We start from the raw sequence: 19,245 nt of genomic DNA, 5'->3' as shown, positions 1-19,245 counted from the left end.
ATATTATTTTTTTAGAATTTTGAAAACACATATTTTCGGGAAAAGTGAATTTTCATTTTTAATTTGGTTTTTTCAATATTTTTTGTTCAAAATTTGTTTGATGAATTTTTGATGAAAATCCAATATTTTCCTACATTTCATTCTCTAACTAACATTATGCAGATCTTAATTTAATTTTTCATAGTTTTTAAATCAAGCTTTTCCAAAAAAAAAAGCTGAAAAAAAAGAATTTCTAAAAATTTCACACACAAAATCTATTAGACCTGCAACGTTCTAATCAAAGAATCAAATGTAAGAAATTAGTTATGTTTTCGTTGAAAAATATCAAACAAATTTTTGACAAAAAAAGTCTCCATACAAAAATGTCTTTCCAGAAGCTATACAAGATAGAAAGTTGACATCTTCGACAAACACTTTATCGCTATCTTGACTTCAAACAAAATTAGGATTAGCTGTGTTAGAATTAAAAAAAAAAGATTCTGAAAGAAAATGTATTTTAATTTTTTAAATAATTTTTTTCAGCGAAATTTGAAAAAAATTGGTATTTTTTATGAAAAACTAGCTGACCCGGCAAACTTCGTCCCGCCCAACATTTGTTTTTTGTTATCAATACCTTCAAACATTCACGTTTTCTTACTACGAGCAAGTTCATGGGTCTAATCGCAGATCTTCTAATGTACCCTGTTGAATTTACCTTTTACTATGAAATTCCTAGTATTTCTACCAAAACTCATTCCCCCCCCTCAGAGAGAGGGGAGGAGTGTCTATTCGTCATGGAAACGTTTCTTGTCCCCTAAAACCTTCACATGTCAAATTTGGTTTCATTTGCTTGATTAATTCTCGAGTAATGCAGAAATTTGCAATTACACTCTATCGCAATAAAATTTTTGAAGAAAATTGAACTTTTTTGGCACTGGTCATGCTGCGACTTTTCCCATACCCAAAACAACAGACAAAATATGACGAACGGTCTCGATAGAGATATTTCATTCACGAGCTAGCTCTCTCAAATTTAAATGACGATTTCAGAGCACCATTTCGTTTATTTTGTTGGTATTTTCATCAGTATCTTCATCAAGAGATGATGGTCGTCCTTAACGTGACAAATCGTTCACTCTTCCCGGCCGTCTTTGAATGCCTTATACCAGGGATGGCCAAACGGTAGACCGCGGGCTACCGGTCGCCCGCGTAGGTATTCCTAGGTGCCCGCCAGCTGGTCTAGGATAGCGTCACCTCCAAATACAATGGAACAAATATATAAAGCCCAGAAAAATTGTTCTTTCCAGAGCATTTATCGTGTACTGTTATGGAATCATTTTATTAAAAAAAATAATTGAAAATTATTATTAGAAATGCAACAACTGATATTCATCTAGAACAGAACTGTCATCCCATGAAATCCTATAAAATCCAACCGTGCCATACGTCTGGCATTTAGTCGAATTCTTGGTAGAACTCTCAGTTCTAGAAAAGAACACTCCAGCTGGATCTAATGTCATGATCCGATTTCGTCACAATTTTCACTGTCAACCGAGTGAATGGGAATATAACTTATATTTACTTGTTTTTTAATGACCAAACATACAAAACTGCTTACAAACTGCTGCTTGTCAGGTGGTTTTTGATAAGATTAATCGTTAGAGTATATTTTGTGAGAATATGCCAAACATGTGGATGAGTTTGAGTATATTTAGAAAAACTTTAGCTAAAAGGGGGCACTTGAAACCATTTCTTAAATCCATCGAGAAATAGATGAGCATTCATCGATAGTATCTAGATTTTTTCAATTTGTATCCCCATTATATTTCCGAAAGACGAAATCGTTTGCTAAAGGAGCGCTATCCTCCGCACTCGAACGGTCAAAATCAATGTTCCCTGAAAAACAAATTTACAAGAGGGTTTCTACGTTCAAGAATATCGAAAAGATCGATTTTTTTTACTACAAAGAATCGATCCAAAAAATCGGAAATCGGAGAGGAAAACATCGATCTTCTGAATATCGATGCAAGATCGCCCAATCCTAGTTCAAACTTTGTTTTATTGTCTAGTACTAAATTCTTTTTCTAATGACTTTTCGATACAGTCAACGTTGGTAGACCGCAGCCTAACATTTGAACAATTAGTCGCCCATAATGCCGAAAAGTTTGGCCACCACTGCCTTATACCATTCATACACCCGCGTTTTCGACATAGCTGAATCAGCAAATGTTTTCTGTAGCATTTTCAGTGTTTCGACACCAAACAATTGTACGCAACACTTAATTTAACACAATATCTTCGATCAATAGAGTTATTCAAATCGAAAATCGCCGAACAAAAAAGCAAACTTCTTCTTAATGACACTGTAAACAAACTAAATGACAGATCGCACTGACAGTAGTAGCAGTTTAAAAAATGTTCGGCGGGAAGATTTTGAATTGCAAATTCCTGGTATATATTTGACACAATGCAGTCCTATCTTCCATCCCATTGCAAAATATCGGGCAATTACTTACTTGAATGGCGTTAACGTTCCCTGTGGAACTTTGCCGTCTTAACGTATGCATTAACTAGCGTCATTTATTAACACTAAATTGAGATTTCTTAAGCCAAATAACGCGCCTTGAATGTATTCCGAGGGGCAAGCTCTAGAATATTTACGCGTGACCACAGTGCAAGTCGAAGGAAATTTCTTCGACGAAAAAATCCCCCGGCCAGAACGGGAATCGAACCCGAACACCCGGCATGATAATGTGAGACGCTAACCACTCGACCACGGGTGCATTTTGGGCAATTATCAAGTGTGAATTGGAGATGTGTGGCAAAACAAAACAAGTTTTGAATCGGAGCTGAGGTGGGAAATTTTCTTCCCAGGTTTATAAAATAGCTACAATATTATACCCACTCCAAGTGACATTTTCTTTCGGAAAACGACCCATTCTGTGCGGTCAAATTCTAATGGGAACAGACTCTAATATTCTTCAACACGTTCGTCGCCCAATGTGACGTTTATTAGTTTCTTGTGGAGCCCAACTTGCGGACAAATTCTTTAATGAAGATCAAACCTTGTTTGTAGACAATTTTTACATTATCTAGTAATATTTCTCAAAATTTCAAGATGAATTGACAATAATAACACATGCCAAAGTTTCGCGAAAATCTGCAGTACAAACCATCCGTACTTTAAATATATATAAAAAGTATAGTATAAACATTATAATAATATGGTTATGATTTTTTATTTCTACATATCCTACAGTTGCATTTAAGTGCCTGATATATCAAATTCCTTTTAAAACCCCTATTCACTTTGAACGAGTAAAGTGTCACCCATATCTGGGTGACAGGGCGACGAACGTGTTTAAACAAAAATCCAGCAATTCACCTAAACCTTCAATTCGCACTGTGCTTTGAAATAAACATTGAAAGCATTGATGGTGAAATGTCCACCGTTCGAGAGGGTAAAAAAGGGCACCTTCGCTGCTATCAATATTTATGCTCGATGTGGATTTCATGCCGCCCAGTGCCACTTTGGTGGGAAAGTGACCAGTTTTTTCCCCAAATCAATGTGTCACAGGTGGGAACCGACCACCACTCTCCTCCCTGAAAGCATTGTCCTTTTGAAATTATTTATGAAAAATATGAAGTGAGCACAATTAACTCCCAGCACAGTTCAAGTCCAAGCGCCGCTGTCATAGGAGAGACAAAGTAATTTTTATTCGTTTCCCGTATTATTTCTCGTCTCAGCCATTATCTCCGGAATCATCGCCTGGGGACGCTTTTTTTGCGCACCACTTCTCACAAAAAAGGATCACCGGGAAATCCCACGCCTGCTTTCGTCTGACGCTTGAGTGTATCACAACATAAATCAGAGACTTGTTGTACGTTCGTCGTGTGTTTTTTTTTTGTTTCTCACTCATTCTATGGCCACCTCGTCTACATCCCACGCCTACCCATAGTTCTATCCTATCGCTGCGTGATGTCGGTAACCTTGGTGGTGTTGGTGGTGATGGGGGTGTTTGGGGTGATGTGGTTTGTGTTTTCCTTCGCTCTAGGGACAATGCTGGTTTTTACCGGCAGTGCTGACGCCTTTTATGGAAAAGATATGTACGGCTGTTTCTGGCCAAAAACAAATGCGAAGGGGTAATTTGATTGCATTTTTTTGATACGTTAAGGTTCTAATAATATTCGTACTAGTGTGGCATTTTCAATTTTTCATTTGTTTTCACATGAGGTCCTGGGACAGCTCCTGCTGCCCGACTTTTTGACATAGGACTATGTCTTTGATTTCTATATAGGGGGGTCACTCTACGAAAAATGCAACGATTCATTAAGAGTTTTCAAACGCATATTACTCAAAATCGTTTTTGTGACATATGCTGTGTTGTGTACCATTAGATAGGAAATTTATCCAGCATTTTTTTTTTTGCTTAAGACATGAGCAGTGAATGTAGTTAAAAAGTTATCAATTTGACTATTAAAATGGGTATGTCAATTAGATTTTACTAGCCATTCGTTTTCCCCCATAACGCAACTAGTAATCTTTTTGCATACAATTCGGCGTTAGCTCATAATGTGATTAGATGTATATTATGAATTTATTCTCGATTTGCCGATAGTAGGCATTAATCAGTTGGCAGAATCAATTGAGGGATGTTCTAGGAATGATCTTGTAGATAATAATGGATGGTTTCACTCTTTCTCCCCAAATATTTGACGAGAGCCTGTCCCAAAAGGTTGAACGTTGATAGAGATTTTATTAGACTGAAGTTCAGGTTGTTATTCAATCAATTCGTGCTCAATTCACGATTTATCGTGTAGGGGTTGCTACTATCAGTTTATGTAATCATGGTCCAGGATGTCATTGAATCGAGCATGTTTATGAGAATATATTTATTTAGTCAACAGGTAAAATATTCACCCCAAAGACAAAAAATAAACTTGTACTATTCAAATTAATTAAGAACACTACGAAAACTAGCGCGAAACATTGGAGTCAAACACTTCGTAGCATCTGTTGAAGATTCGGCACATTCTTCGCATGGGCTCGTAAGTTGGTTCGTGAGGAACGTTGTTTGGTTATGTAGAAAATGCAACTAATGAATTTAACTGGCTGCTGATTTATAAGTTCGAAAAGGTATACTCACGCATATTTTTCAGGGCTTCCATTTGATGTATCAAAAGAGAAAAAAGATACAGATTTTGAACAATAAAAAACTCAATTTAAATGCAATTACTACACATAATCACAGTCCTATTTCAAGATCCCGTCCGTGCCCCTAGGCCCAGACCTATCAACTTTTTTCAATTCTTTATTTTTGAGACTTTCAGCCTCCTGTCCCGGTTCGTCTCAGTGCTGCCCGTCTAGTGGGATGAAAATTTAAATGGGTAAGAATTTGCTATATGAGTATATAAGAAAATAGGTTCTGAGTATACACTGGCATACTATACATAGTTATAAGCTACTTTGTAGTACATTAAATTACCTTTAATTCGACAACTAACTAATTGGACAAACCTGTAATGCGACACAAATAATTGGACATTTTCGCCTCTAAGAATGTATAGATTGGCTAGAAGGAAAAAATGAGAAATTTAATATAAAATAGTTATTCATTAAATTCTGATCAAAATTTAAGATGTGGTTGTATAGAATCCGATTGCCGAATTTAAAAAGGAGAAGTCCTTACTCTGCAAGTACATATATTGATGAATAAATAAATGAATAAATAATTTACCATTTTTGTTAACATCGAGTTTGGGACCCTAATTGTGGCCCCAGATTGAAAGTCACCACCAGATGTCGTAATGCGACACTGAGTGGTGCCTCGGTATGTCCAATAAGATGTAACTTACTGTATTCGCATATAGCAACCATCTGACCAAACGGTTACTGGAGTTACGGCGACCACCCTCCGTATTCTCCTGATCTATCACCATGCAACTATTTTCTGTTCCCTAAACTAAAATAAATCACGAAACAAAATTTAATATTTGCTCTTCGTTCCATTGTTTTTTTACGACACAAGCACAAAACATACTGTCATTAAAAAGTGCGTAACTTTTAGATCTGTCAACCGATTTACATAAAGTTGGCTGCGTTTGAAAGACCTTTACCTTTCTAATGTTATCAATGTTCAACAGATGGCGTTACGTGTTCCATAATTTAAATAAAAAATTCCCCTCATTTATTGAACTTACTGTGTAGGAGAAGATGGCCCTGATCCGACTCCCTAAATTTCATTCATATAAAATTCTTTCGGCAATTTCGGCATTGAAATGAATACTATAACTCTTAAACTATGTTTTATACTGGTCGGTGTGATTCATGAGTGCTAAAAGAGGAAAAACAGAGGCCAAATCGGAAGTCTCATTTTTCGACACCTTCAAAAAGGTCGGTTTAGGACCAGCCCATGGTCCTGAACCGGCCCTCGAATTTTTGCAGTGATTTTGCCCAATTGCCTGGAAATAACATATACCTCTAATTATAATAGGTAATGGATGTAAGTAACAGACGAACGGAAAAAGAATATAATCTTGTTTTGACTTCCGGTTTGATGATGAAGGCTCTTAATGACCAACAATGATGGCGATGGTGAGATGACCCCTTACGATATGGGTTATAATCAAAGGGCTATAACAGCAAAATTATTCCGATATCATTTTGGAAACGAACATGGTGGCTTCCGGTATGTTGGAAACGGCAATAATAGACCGGAAAAGAAGTTGAAGAAATTGAGTTAGACAGATGTTAAAGCGAGACAAAGAAACGAGACATGCACAAACGGAACCGGAAACGGAAATGCATCCGGTTCGCCTTGGTTCTATAGGGTTTAGATCCGGTGACTGCGCTGGTCACTCCATGATGTCGACTATGTTATCCTGGAATCATTTTTTGACGGTCGTTATCCTGCATGAACTACCATTTTAAGGGCATCTCCCACTCGTCGTGTGGCAGCATAACATCCCTTAGGATTTTGGCGTAGAGGTACTGATCCATGATCTTATCCACCACCTTATCCGACCCCGTACCAGGAGAAGCACCCCCACACCGTAATGTTTACTCCTTCATGCTTGAATGTCTTCGTGGTATACTGTGGCATGTAAGCACAGCCAATTGGGCGATGGACCCAAGTTTTTCCGTCCAAGCCGATGAGGTTTACCGTCATCTCATCCGACCACAGTATATTTCACCACTGCTTTTCCTTCTCTGGATCGTCCAATCGATGCGGTCTTTCACGAGCTCCAGCCGCGCCTTCAGATGTTTCGGTGTCAGCAACGGGGGCTTTTACCGTTTATGGCAGAGCCATCCTTCGAGGTTGTTTTCCTTGGGCGTCCAGTCGTTACGTATTTTTTTGTGGTCGTGGAGGGCATCAAACACGAAGATATTTGGATCATTCCAAGTACTCTACAATTTCGCGTTGACTGCTGCCTGCCTTGGACATTTTGCGGATGACCATCCGCTGTGTTTTCGTGAAACTATGCGTGCGACCCATTTCCCATTGACTGCAACTAAAATTCGAGAATAAAAACCTTACATATTTATTGTTTACATGATAAATACTTACCAGGATCCAAAAAACCTAAATACCACGAGAAACATTCAATTTTTTTTTTGCATGCGCAGTGGTCTTAAAGTTTAGTTCGACACTGTATATTTCTGTTAGACGTAGACCTACGCCAAAACTGTCTCTCGCGAACTGAAGCAGTGATGCACGGGCCCCTATAAAAAACACAGCTATCGACGCGAAGTGGCGTGACGAAAAGGTTACCGGACTTTACTGGGAGACCGGAGAACTGACCGCTCTTTCTCGGGACATTCACCGACGTTTCTCTGACGTGGAAGTCGGTCTTGCTAGACCAATTGCAAAATTTCATCAACTTTTTCAAATCAATACTACTTTTCACACGATCGGTAAATTGACAAACTTTGTTTACAAAAAATATAACATAAAATATCATTTTTCAGGTGCGTGTTGTTTCGAACTTATTAGATTAGTGTTGCTAGATATATAACCATTAACACCATTTGGTGACAAATAACCACGGATGATGTTGCAGATCTTTACACCATATTTACCTTTTACAAATCCTAGATTGAAAATGAACAAAATCAACACAAATATGCTTACCTTCATTAGAACCTAGAATGTAAACCTATACAAAATCAATAAAAAAAAGTACTTACTTTAAATATACACTTACCTTACGCATTATGACAGCTGGAAAAGAGAAGGAACACACCAGGTTACGTTTATGTAAAGATTACCTGGACTCGAAGTGTGTAACGACACGATTCACTTATACAATCTCAACTATGACATCTTAGCTTTGACGGAAGGCAGCGATCGCAAAGCAATTCATAACAAGTGTGTGTTTTTTTTTGTTGCGAATATTACTGCTACTTTTTTTCTGAAAATACGTCAATAATAAGTAAGATAGAGGAGTTAGTGGACCATTAAAGTCAACATAACGGACCCAGGATGTGTTGTTTCTGTGCTGCTTTTTGAAACTGGTATTTTTACGGCGGCTCGACTGTGAAGGAATATATATAAAATATTTACATTTTCAGACAACTCTATGGCTCGATGTATGGCACCCGGATGCGTGAGCGTTCGACCATTGATACCCGGGCTCGAGTCCAACTCGAATTTTGAAAACATATCCCACAAATTATCATTTCATTGACTCCCGAGGGATGTGACCATCCGGAAGAAATGGCGTCGATTCTTCGGACAGGACCTAAACAGCTTAGTATTGCATGTAAATTAGCTTGCTTTACTTCAGCCCAGATTGTTTTATGCATATCGATGGTTTGGAAGTATAACATCGTCGAAAACTGATACCAACAGGTTAATTTGAACAAATCCAAATTACACATATAGTACAAAAGCAGTTTATTTTTAGCTGTTCCTAGTGTCAGAAAGGCAAATGGTTCTCATGCCTCAGGAAACCAAAACCGAATGGCTTGCCGAAAGGTCTTGATTGACATCAACCAAGAGCTTCAGGAAGCTAAAATACGAATTGCCGTCCACAATTTCTTCTAGGTTTTGATTAGAACGAAAATCTAAATAGAATATCTTTACACTGCAATGAATAAATATATACATTAAGCCAAACTACAATAAAAATAAAATTATTTAGACAAATTTATTATATCGCTCCATGATACTTGCAAAGCTAATACGTCACAGCCTCACTGTTACTGATGCACTAGTCAGTCCAGACTACCTTTACATAAACTTTACATAAACGTTTCAGTACCCTGGGAACACACACACACACACCAGGGATGCCAGGTTTGAAGACATGTCTTCATTTTGAAGACATTTGATTTTGTGCATACATTTTGAAGACATTATGAAATATGTGAAGACATTTCAGTATGATAGCGTATGTGAATTTTTGGAAGATATTAGTTTCATAAATTTCTAACTATTGGCCGGAAAGATCGTCAAAAGAAGTAGGGCTTTTGTTTCAGTGTCATTCGCTCGCTTTTTTATCAGTTTCACTTCTTTACTTTTGTTCTTAGTAATCAATAGAGACTTTTGCCTCGGTTTTTTTAGTGTTCAACTAGCAATAATCACACCTCGGATAAACCTCAATGGTTATGATATCGCCACTGCGCGAAGCTAGTCTCGGGGTCATCCACTCGCTTTTTTCAAACTTTTCCAAGCTGAAAATCCACAAGTATATAGAATGAATTCAACAAGTAGGAACCTCTAATGTCTCTAGAAGACATTAGTTTATTTGCACTAGAAAATTTTAATGATTGTGACATTGTATTTTTATTAATTTGGACCTATATTATACAATAGATTAACCTAGATCTTTCAAACGACGACTTCACAAAACGAAGGTTTTCCGGTTACACACCGTTTCAATAATCAGTTATATATATATATATATATATATATATATATATATATATATATATATATATATATATATATATATATTATATTTATATTCTTGGTTAATATCTTAATTTATAATCAGGAACGACTATACAAATCGAGTGACAGTTAGGTTCAGCGTTATGATCATATTTTTCAGTATCACTAAAAAAGCAATATCCTTATTGGTAGGGCATTTCGTCCAATTTTTGACGTCAAGTTTTGAATGGTTCTGGTTCTGGAAAGATTTAGAAGTTCTTTTAGTAATGATTATTTACGGCTCCGGACTATGTAACCTAATAATTTTCATTCAATATTCTAAAATTATCCATTATTATCGAAGCAGTATTTTTTAGTTTGTTAGCTTTTTTTTTGTTACATACTATTTTTCTGCTGCACAGTTCGAACTGAGATAGTTGCGTTCACTACCAGGGGGCTCATTCGAGCTCTTTGGTGTGAGGGATAGCGGAGGGTGTAAAATAAAAAAAAATTACAACTGCCTTCGAGTAATCCCAATGAAGGTACTTTTATTCGATTCTGTATTGTGTATCAATGAAATAAATAAACGGTTCCTGAAGTGAAAACTGCTTCACAAAGCTCCATTCGTTTTTTTATAAACTACAAAAGAATTCGAGAAAAAAAGCGCTCAAAGTATAGTTAAAAAACACACGGTTTGTTTACTTTTTCCTCATACATCCATAAACTCCGCTAGACGGCGACACCGTACCTTCTATGTCGCGAATTGAGAGTTCATCGAGTTAACATATATTCTAAAGGCTGTCCGAAAAGTACATTTTATTGGTTACATTCGGGTCTGATACAGTGAGTCTTAGGCCGGAATATTGTGGGTAAATCATTTCCGAACAGATACTTTTCAATTTACTTAATATTACATAGATTTCATTATAAACCAGGGGAGAATCGTCAAAAGACGAATGCATTTTCTTAGCATGACAAGTTTTGTATTATTTCGCCTAACGGTCCCATCGTAAATGCTTGCCAAAGTTCGCAAGAAGTAATCAAATGATACCCTAAATTTCCAAAACGAATCGTAACTGCTGATATCATCAATGTATTGAGTAAAATTACGGAGTTATTAGCTTCGCCCCCTCTTATTAAAGGAACCACTTTTATCGTGAAAAGCTAGTATTCGAATGTATGTTTCCATCATACATTGAGATGCGTATCATGCGTAACGATATATTTTCACCTCTCATATAATCTAATTGAAAAAAATAATTAATTTGCTATATCACCACTCGTGACTACCTTAATGCCGAGTACAACGATAATGATTCCTTCTTCCTCATCCCAACCATAAAGTAGTAAACCTTTCAGAGCGAAACATACTTCCATCAAAATTTGCACAAATTGAACGAATACTTTTAGCAAAAATTAATTACCGTAATTATTACTATTCCATTGCGCATTGAATATTGTGTAGTATGTTCCCCCATGTACACACACATCGAACGCAATGAATGGCCAAGCAAAACCAACCAGCCATTCGTCGAGTCGTAGCTCATTAATGTAATGGGTGTAACATTTCCGTGTCGACAAGTGGTCCCATTATCATCCCCCGAGAATGGGAAACTTCCGCCAAAAAATTATATCAATTTTCGACAGCTCTCCCGGTGTGGGATGGATGCACGGTGAAGCTACTCGACATGCAGCATTAGTTCCGAAACATTTCCGGAACGATTTTATCAGCGCCCATTCCAGTCGGACGATTGACGACACTTGCCTGGGATCGTAAAATTCACTTTTTGGGAGAAAAAATCGAGACATATAGGGAAAGTAATCATTTCTTTTTTTTTTTGCTCCTTACTCAGCTGCTGAACGCCATTATTCGTGCGCCGGGTTGGTGGTATGCCATGCTGGGAAATCACACCGGTAGAAAATACTAACCTACCGATGGGTGAATTTTATCACCCGGTGCGACAGGGCGGAGGCAGGGAGCGACCTGGGTCGAGACCACAGGTATCGTTATTTCGCTCTGAATAATAAATGAGCCGAAGCTAAATCGGATAGCCTTTTTATCGCCTTTATGAGGTGAATTTCTTCCTTTCATTCCGTCGGTTCCAAAGCTTTTGGAGAAGGGAGAAGTGCACGGGACGTATGCTTCTTTCTTCCTATAAGCTTTCAGGAGGAAACACATTTGGTACGCTACATTGAAAGGGTGAGGGAAATAATTTAACCGTCTGCCTAATACCATTCGCTCCCCAAAGTTGACTCGTTCCTACTCAAGCTCCAAAGTAGGGTAAACTTCGGGAATGGGTCAATGAAGCGAGAGGATTTCCTCCGCTGCCCAAAAAACCCTTGATTAGATGGGAACGAATCAACATTTCAAATTTTGACATCTGTTGTTGTCCGGAGTGGATCAGTGGCTGGGAACCACCGGCGAAGGCTTCATGAGCAAAGTTTTCCAATTTCGGTAAATCGCTCCTTAGTAGAAGAAGGGTTTAGCTTGACTGGACATGTTATGATGCCGACATGAAAGCACCGAACTGGTTGGCGTTCTTCCCACGTAGTCTCCAGTCTAAGTTTACTCCAACCCACATTAAGAACGAGCCAACCTTGGAAGATTGAGGTCGCTCTGATTTTACGGGGCATATAATGCCGCACAACCTTGATTGAGATAAATCTTGTACATTTCTCGCCAAATCAATATTGATGCGATGTCTTTGTAACCAGATGAATTTTACGTTTTTGTTCCCACCCTCTCTTCTTCTCGCCCACACAGGTTATGTGCAACAGTGGAGAGCTGCGGGAGATTCCGCTAAAGTCGATGCCCGTCACGGTGGAAGCCCTCTCACTGCAGAAAAACATTTTCCCTATAATTAAAAGTGACGCTTTTCTGGGCCTAAAAGCACTACGCAAACTGTCGCTGGATCGGAACAACATCACCACCATCAAACCGTTCGCCTTCCGGGGGTTGCCCCGGTTGCGCGATCTCTCGATTCAGCACACCCCCCTCACGACCGTGGCCTCGTTCGCGTTCGCCGGTCTCCAGAACGTATCGCAAATTCAGCTCGCCCACAACAAAATACTGCGAATCGAGGCGTACGCATTCGCCGGATCGGCCGGCATTCGGTTGCTGAACCTGGCCGAAAATCCAACCGTGCTGGTAGAGACGAACGCTTTTTCGAGCCTGACCGCCATCGATCGGCTGATACTGCCCTCCGGCATCCGGAATATTTCACAAGATGCATTCTATGCGCTGGATACGGTAAATATTGGTGGCTACAATATAGCTATTTTCTATAGATTTTTTTTCAACACTTTTTATTTAATTGATCGGGTTCTCGAATGTTTATAATTATTTTTTTCCACAATTACTGATAATTTTTGATAATTGTTTTCATTTCCATTTTCTTTATTCATATTGACACATCGTCACTCAATAATGAGCCTATTCATACAAACTCATGCAGGCTGAAAATAGTGCTACTCTCTCCTCACGCTCAATAAAAAAAAATTCACTTCACCTCTGTACAGTCTCGTTTCATTTCACGTTCATTTCTTTCGAATAAAAATTTCGTTGGAGCTCGAACTTTATGCACTGGAAGTAATGAAAATGACGATATGAAAGAATGTGCAGTATACCAGCAGGCGAAATCAATAGTCGGCGCTGGTTGTAAGACTAATATGCCCTCATATGCCTCTTTTAATTTCACTTCTTTGAAAAGATGGTCCGGGAAAATCCAATTTGGAGAAATAAAACCGGATGAGCCTTGAATAGAAAGCAGTGATCGTCCTCTCACATGTGAAACTTAAAGTTTCGAATGATTCAAATTCAAATGATAATGATAGAGCAGTTTCAATTGTCAATTGAAAACGCGTGCTCTGAAATTCAAAGGAAACGACAGCAGAATGAAAACGAAATTGAAGTATCGATGTTTCAGTATGCGTAGTCAAAACACACAATCGAAATTTAAATTGGTAATTCCACAGGCCAAATCAGTTAGAATCAGGGTCCAATTTTTTTTTGGAAAATCTATATATATATATATATATATATATATATATATATATATATATATATATATATATATATATATATATATATATATATATATATATATATATATATATATATATATATATATATAGCCATCCCATGCCAAACCGATGTAGTGGTTCTCAGATTTCCGTCAAAAGTGGTAGTTTTGTTCTTTATCGCAAATTATGAGACCCGTATTTTTTTATTTTTTTGTTAAGGTGACCATTTCCATCTTAGGGTGGTCAAAAAAAACATTTTTTCGCATTTTTGCCAAAATGGCTTTTAAAAAAATTCATAACTTTTGAACTACCAGACCGATTCAGATGATCAACATATCAAATTAAAGCCAATCACCTGGTCTTTATTGAAAAAATAGTATACCTGCAGAAAATTTGAATTCAGCTCTCGTTATTATTGATTGTATTCGTTTTTCATTGTTTTCATAGTCTCGAGAGCAAAGGCGCTATAGTTTCTTATATTTTTTCTGGAAAGCTGATGATTTTTCACATAACATATCTCGAAACCAGGAAATCGTTTTTTTTCGTTTTTGAGTTATGCTTTTTCAAAGTTAGCCGATGGTCCAAAAAATCATTTTTTTTCCCATTTTTTCCACTACAAAAATTATAACTTTTGATCTACTGAACCGATTCAGATGACCGACATATCAAATTAAAGCCAATGAGATAGTCTTGTTACAAAAATATTACACTCTGAATAAAAATGGATTTTGTTTTCGTAATTATTGGTTATTTTTGTTTTTTTTAGCTTACATCGTTTCGGGACCAAGGGCGTCATATCTTTTTATATTTTTTTCCTGAAACCTGACGTTTTTTCACATAATACTGGGTTGGGGAAAAAGAAATGTCGTATATTGTCAATAAATGGCAACACTTAAACAAATTTTGTGTTGTACTTATCACATCGGGTCATACTATACGGCTATTTAAAGACGACAATCTGTGCTTCTTCTTCTTCTTCAATGGCACTAACGTTCCTAGAGGAACTTCGCCGTCTCAACGTAGTATTACTTGCGTCATTTTTATTAGTACTTAGTTGAGATTTCTATGCCAAATAACACGCCTTGAATGCATTCTGAGTGGCAAGCTCTAGAATACGCGTGATCACAGTGCAAGTAGGAGGAAATTTCTTTGACGAAAAATTCCCCCGACCAGAACGGGAATCGAACCCGAACACCCGGCATGTTAGTTATGACGCTAACCACTCGGCCAAGGGAGCACAATCTGTGCTACAAGTGTCATTTTGACAGTGTTGTGATTGTCCTTTTCAGTCTGAAGTTGTAGCGCGTCAAAGATGGAGTCCACCAAGCAAGAAATTCGCCATATTTTACGTTTTTACTACCTGCGAAGTAATACTACAACGAAGTCGACCGAAAAATTCGTGTAGTTTATGGACCCGATACTGTAACGATTCGCACAGCACAGCGTTGGTTTGATCGATTTCGTTCTGGTGTAGTGACTGTCGAAGATACACCCCGTATTGGTACTGGACCAATCGTCGATAAAATCGTTGAAATCATTCAAGTAGGCCGGCATGTGAGCACTCGCTCGATTGGCCAGGAACTGGGTATAGACCATAAAACTGTTTGGAACCATTTGCAGAAGATCGGATTCCAAAAAAAAGCTGGATGTATGTATGGATGCCACACGAGTTGACGCAAAAAAATCTTTTAGACCGAATCAACGCCTGCGATGCATTGCTGAAACGGAACGAACTCGACCCATTTTTGAAGAAGATGGTGACTGGTGATGAAAAGTGGATCACGTACAACAACCTAAAGCGAAAAAAGTCGTGGGCGAAGCGCGGTGAGCCGGTCCAAACCATCGCCAAGCCCGTATTGACGGCCAGGAAGGTTTTGCTGTGTGTTTGGTGGGATTGGAAGGGAATCATCCTCTATGAGCTGCTCAACTATGGCCAGACCCTCAACTCGGTTCTCTACTGAGAGCAGCTTGACCGTTTGAAGCAGGCGATTGACCAGAAGCGGCCAGAAATGATTAATAGGAATGGTGTTGTTTTCCACCAGAACAACGCTCGGCCTCACACATCTTTGATGACCCGCTAGAAGCTATGGGAGCTCGGATGGGATGCACTCACCGTAGAGTCCGGACCTGGCTCCAAGTGATTATCATCTCTTCCGGTCCATGCAAAATGCTCTTGATGATACTAAGTTGGCCTCAATAGAGGCTTGCGAAAACTGGCTGTCTGAGTTTTTTGCAAATAAGGAGAGGGGGTTTTATAAACGGGGGGGAAGGTGGGATAATGAAGTTGCCTTCTAAATGGCAACAAGATTGCGAACAAAACGGCTCATATTTGACTTAAATTGGATAATTTTAAGTATGTTAAATAAAGCGTCAAATTTCGATCAGAAATACGACATTTCGTTTTCCCCAACTCAATATATCCATGTTATTTGCAAGTGGATGAAAAATCTAGCACGAAAATTGTGTCTGAAAATAATCTGATATTATAATGACGGGTTTTGGTAGAAGTACTAAAATTTTATAGTAAAAAATAATTTTAAAGATTTGACCCATAAACGTGCGCTTAGAATTGGATGTGATAACGAAAAATAAATTTTAGGTGGGACGAAGTTTGCCGGGTCAGCTAGTGAAACATAAAAATTAACATTCCTCTCTGTCTTTTCGATTCGGGCAGATACGCTTCCATAAACGTCTTCCTCTCTCTTGTTTTTGAGTCACAATGAACGCATTCGCTACCAAACATAACTCGTTCAGCAGTTATTTTCACTCTTAACGTTCGTCAAATCTTTTTTAGTTGAAGTAAATGGTTGATTTAATGAATATAAATTAATATAAATCTACCTCTTCATTCGATTTGACTACTACTCCATCTCGAAATGTACTTCGTTGCTCGCGTATATTATCTTATTTCAACGTCCATATAAGAGAAATGAATATCCTTTAATACAGCAATGCAAGAAAAAAAAACCACCGTAACATGAACCTCACGGAGTATTGAACTAACCTCCCTCTCAATGAATTCATTTCCCTCTTTTTTATTTTATTTATTTTTATTTTTTTTCATTTGTTCACGCTAGGTAAACAACTGAAACATCTGCAACCTTTAATGGTTCAAGGCTCTTACAGAAGAAAAAAGTAACACGAAAACTTGATATCTGACTCCAAAAAGAAGTTACAACATTAATGGATGGCTCTATTGTTTACCTACCGTGAACTTATATACAATTTGTAAATGGAAAAGAGAGAGTGAACTCAATTCACGGTGATTTTTGTTTTTGCTGTGTGAGATCCGTTGGTGCAATCTTCAGGAAAACACCTTGTACATATTACATACATCATGCAAGGCGATAAAAGTTTCAGATCCATGAATGAATCATATTTGTGGTAACAATATCGTACAATCACTCATATCCCATACAAGTTTGAAACTCGACTTCATCCTTTGAATTCGTAAATCCGTTCGTCTCAAAATCAATCGATTTGTGCAAATGTGGCAACCTTGCCTTGTCCCAAAAGAAACGTCAAAATATTTCATCCGTATTCGTGGAGCAATTTACTCTCTACCAGATTGGAAGACCCGGAAATTCAAATTGTTGACCTTGAATGAAAATGATTACTCGATATCGTTTAAATACATAGAAGACACAGTCCTGACCCTAACATAACTTTTTTTCTATAAAATTTTCTTTGTATTTTCACCAAAACTTTATCTATTATATAAAGTCATCATCAGAAACAATTTTCGTTCAAGATTTTCTCCCACTTGTAGAGAATGTATTACTTTTTTATATAGAACACATTTGGTGTGTAGAGCTAATTTTTCATTTAAAATTTTTGTTTTGAAAGCATGTTTATTCCACCCGAAAATCCATGACCATTTTTGGTTCACGGGGCTCAATGTCGGCTATGTCGTATTGTGTGGCAAGGTTGCCACATTTGCACAACTCGATTGGATTTGAAGGGAACGGATTACAGAATGCAAATTTGCAATCCGTTCGGGTAATTCTGGCTCGATCGGATTTCAGAATAGGGGTCAGTAGTTGATCAGTGGACATATCTGGAATTTCTAAGGAAATTACACCATCGTTTTCCTCAGGGCCTATCAGTTTTGTCGACTAACCAAACTAAAAATGTGTGTATGAGGTTATATTCGCATCTATCATTCAACCGAATACATCCAGTAATATGTGGGACCGAATCAGACAGGAATTCATTTTTTGTTTGGACAGATGCTCTCTACCTTCGCGCATATGTCAATCATAAATTGTTTAAAATGATGATGATGACCACCTCATACCCCTACAAAGGTTTGAACTGGCCGATTTATCTAATAGATAATATTTATATTTGACCAAATTAAGATATCAGTATTATAAAACAAAAGAGCGAACTGACTCTGTTGCAGGCATGAATTTCTATTAATCGAACATCATAAATAGGCAAAAACTTTAAAAGAAAAACAATGGTCCTATCCGTATCGACATTATCATAATAATAATCACAACGTCAGACCCATAGTTTTTTAATGCATGTCAAGAAAATTTCCAACCCGGGAAGATCTTTGACAGATTTGGAATCGAACCTAATATCTAACACTGTCTACTTAGATCATGATAGAGATCTGCCACATTCAGAAAAAACTCGATATAACCATCTTATAAAAGACAGTTTACGACAATTCTGAATGAGCTATCCCCATTCCAGTTTCCACTTCAGACCCACATAAAAATTTTATTTATTATTTTATTCTGCCAGTGTTTAGGCGAAGTGAGGTTACTTGTAAATGTGTGGATGAACGATCGATGTAGCGGGCGTAGCGCCATCTGTCATTAAACAGCATAAATAAATTCGTTCTGTTTGAAAAACGAACGACGGTTAAATTATTTGAATACTGTCACGACACGTGACATGAGATTTATATATATATATATATATATATATATATATATATATAATGTATATGTATGTATTTCACAGATTTACAAGAAGAACCTTCATTCTTTCATTGAGAATTGATTCAGATGCAACTTCAAACAAATGATCACTGAATCAACGATAGTCCTACGTCACCCTTGCGGTTATACCACAGATATAACCCACTTCCTGTATTTTTGGAGGCTAAGTACTTATCGGACTGCCCTCGTATATAGATGGAATACCCAGTTTTATTATGACAGCAAGATAAAAGGGGGTGTTCCAAATTTCAGAGCAATGAACAATAAGGTGGTCGAATTTCCATTAAAGTGGGACAGTGCTACAAACAAACAAACAAACTTACAAACTTACAAACATGCATACAAACGGGCCAAGCTAAATAAAACCGTTTAGTAATTAACAAAAAAAAAGTATGTTAGCTGAGAGCAGACAA

At 37.6% G+C, this 19,245-nt stretch overlaps 1 protein-coding gene and 1 pseudogene across 1 annotated transcript in view; one reads left to right on the top strand and one right to left on the bottom strand.

Moving 5' to 3' along the window:
• Window positions 1–19,245, top strand: part of LOC129775239 (chondroadherin) — a 157,810-nt gene that overhangs the window by 118,748 nt on the left and 19,817 nt on the right. Inside the window, exon 4 of the mRNA XM_055779718.1 lies at window positions 12,619–13,104. Coding sequence (XP_055635693.1) covers window positions 12,619–13,104 — 486 coding nt within the window. The remainder of the gene's footprint in view (window positions 1–12,618; window positions 13,105–19,245) is intronic.
• On the bottom strand, window positions 9,379–9,613 carry LOC129763685 (U4 spliceosomal RNA; annotated as a pseudogene).

The sequence above is a fragment of the Toxorhynchites rutilus genome, chromosome 1 (genome assembly GCF_029784135.1).
Source record: "Toxorhynchites rutilus septentrionalis strain SRP chromosome 1, ASM2978413v1, whole genome shotgun sequence".
Taxonomy (NCBI): domain Eukaryota; kingdom Metazoa; phylum Arthropoda; class Insecta; order Diptera; family Culicidae; genus Toxorhynchites; species Toxorhynchites rutilus.
Note: the sequence above shows the minus strand (reverse complement) of the source record. Positions and strands in the feature narration are given on the sequence as shown.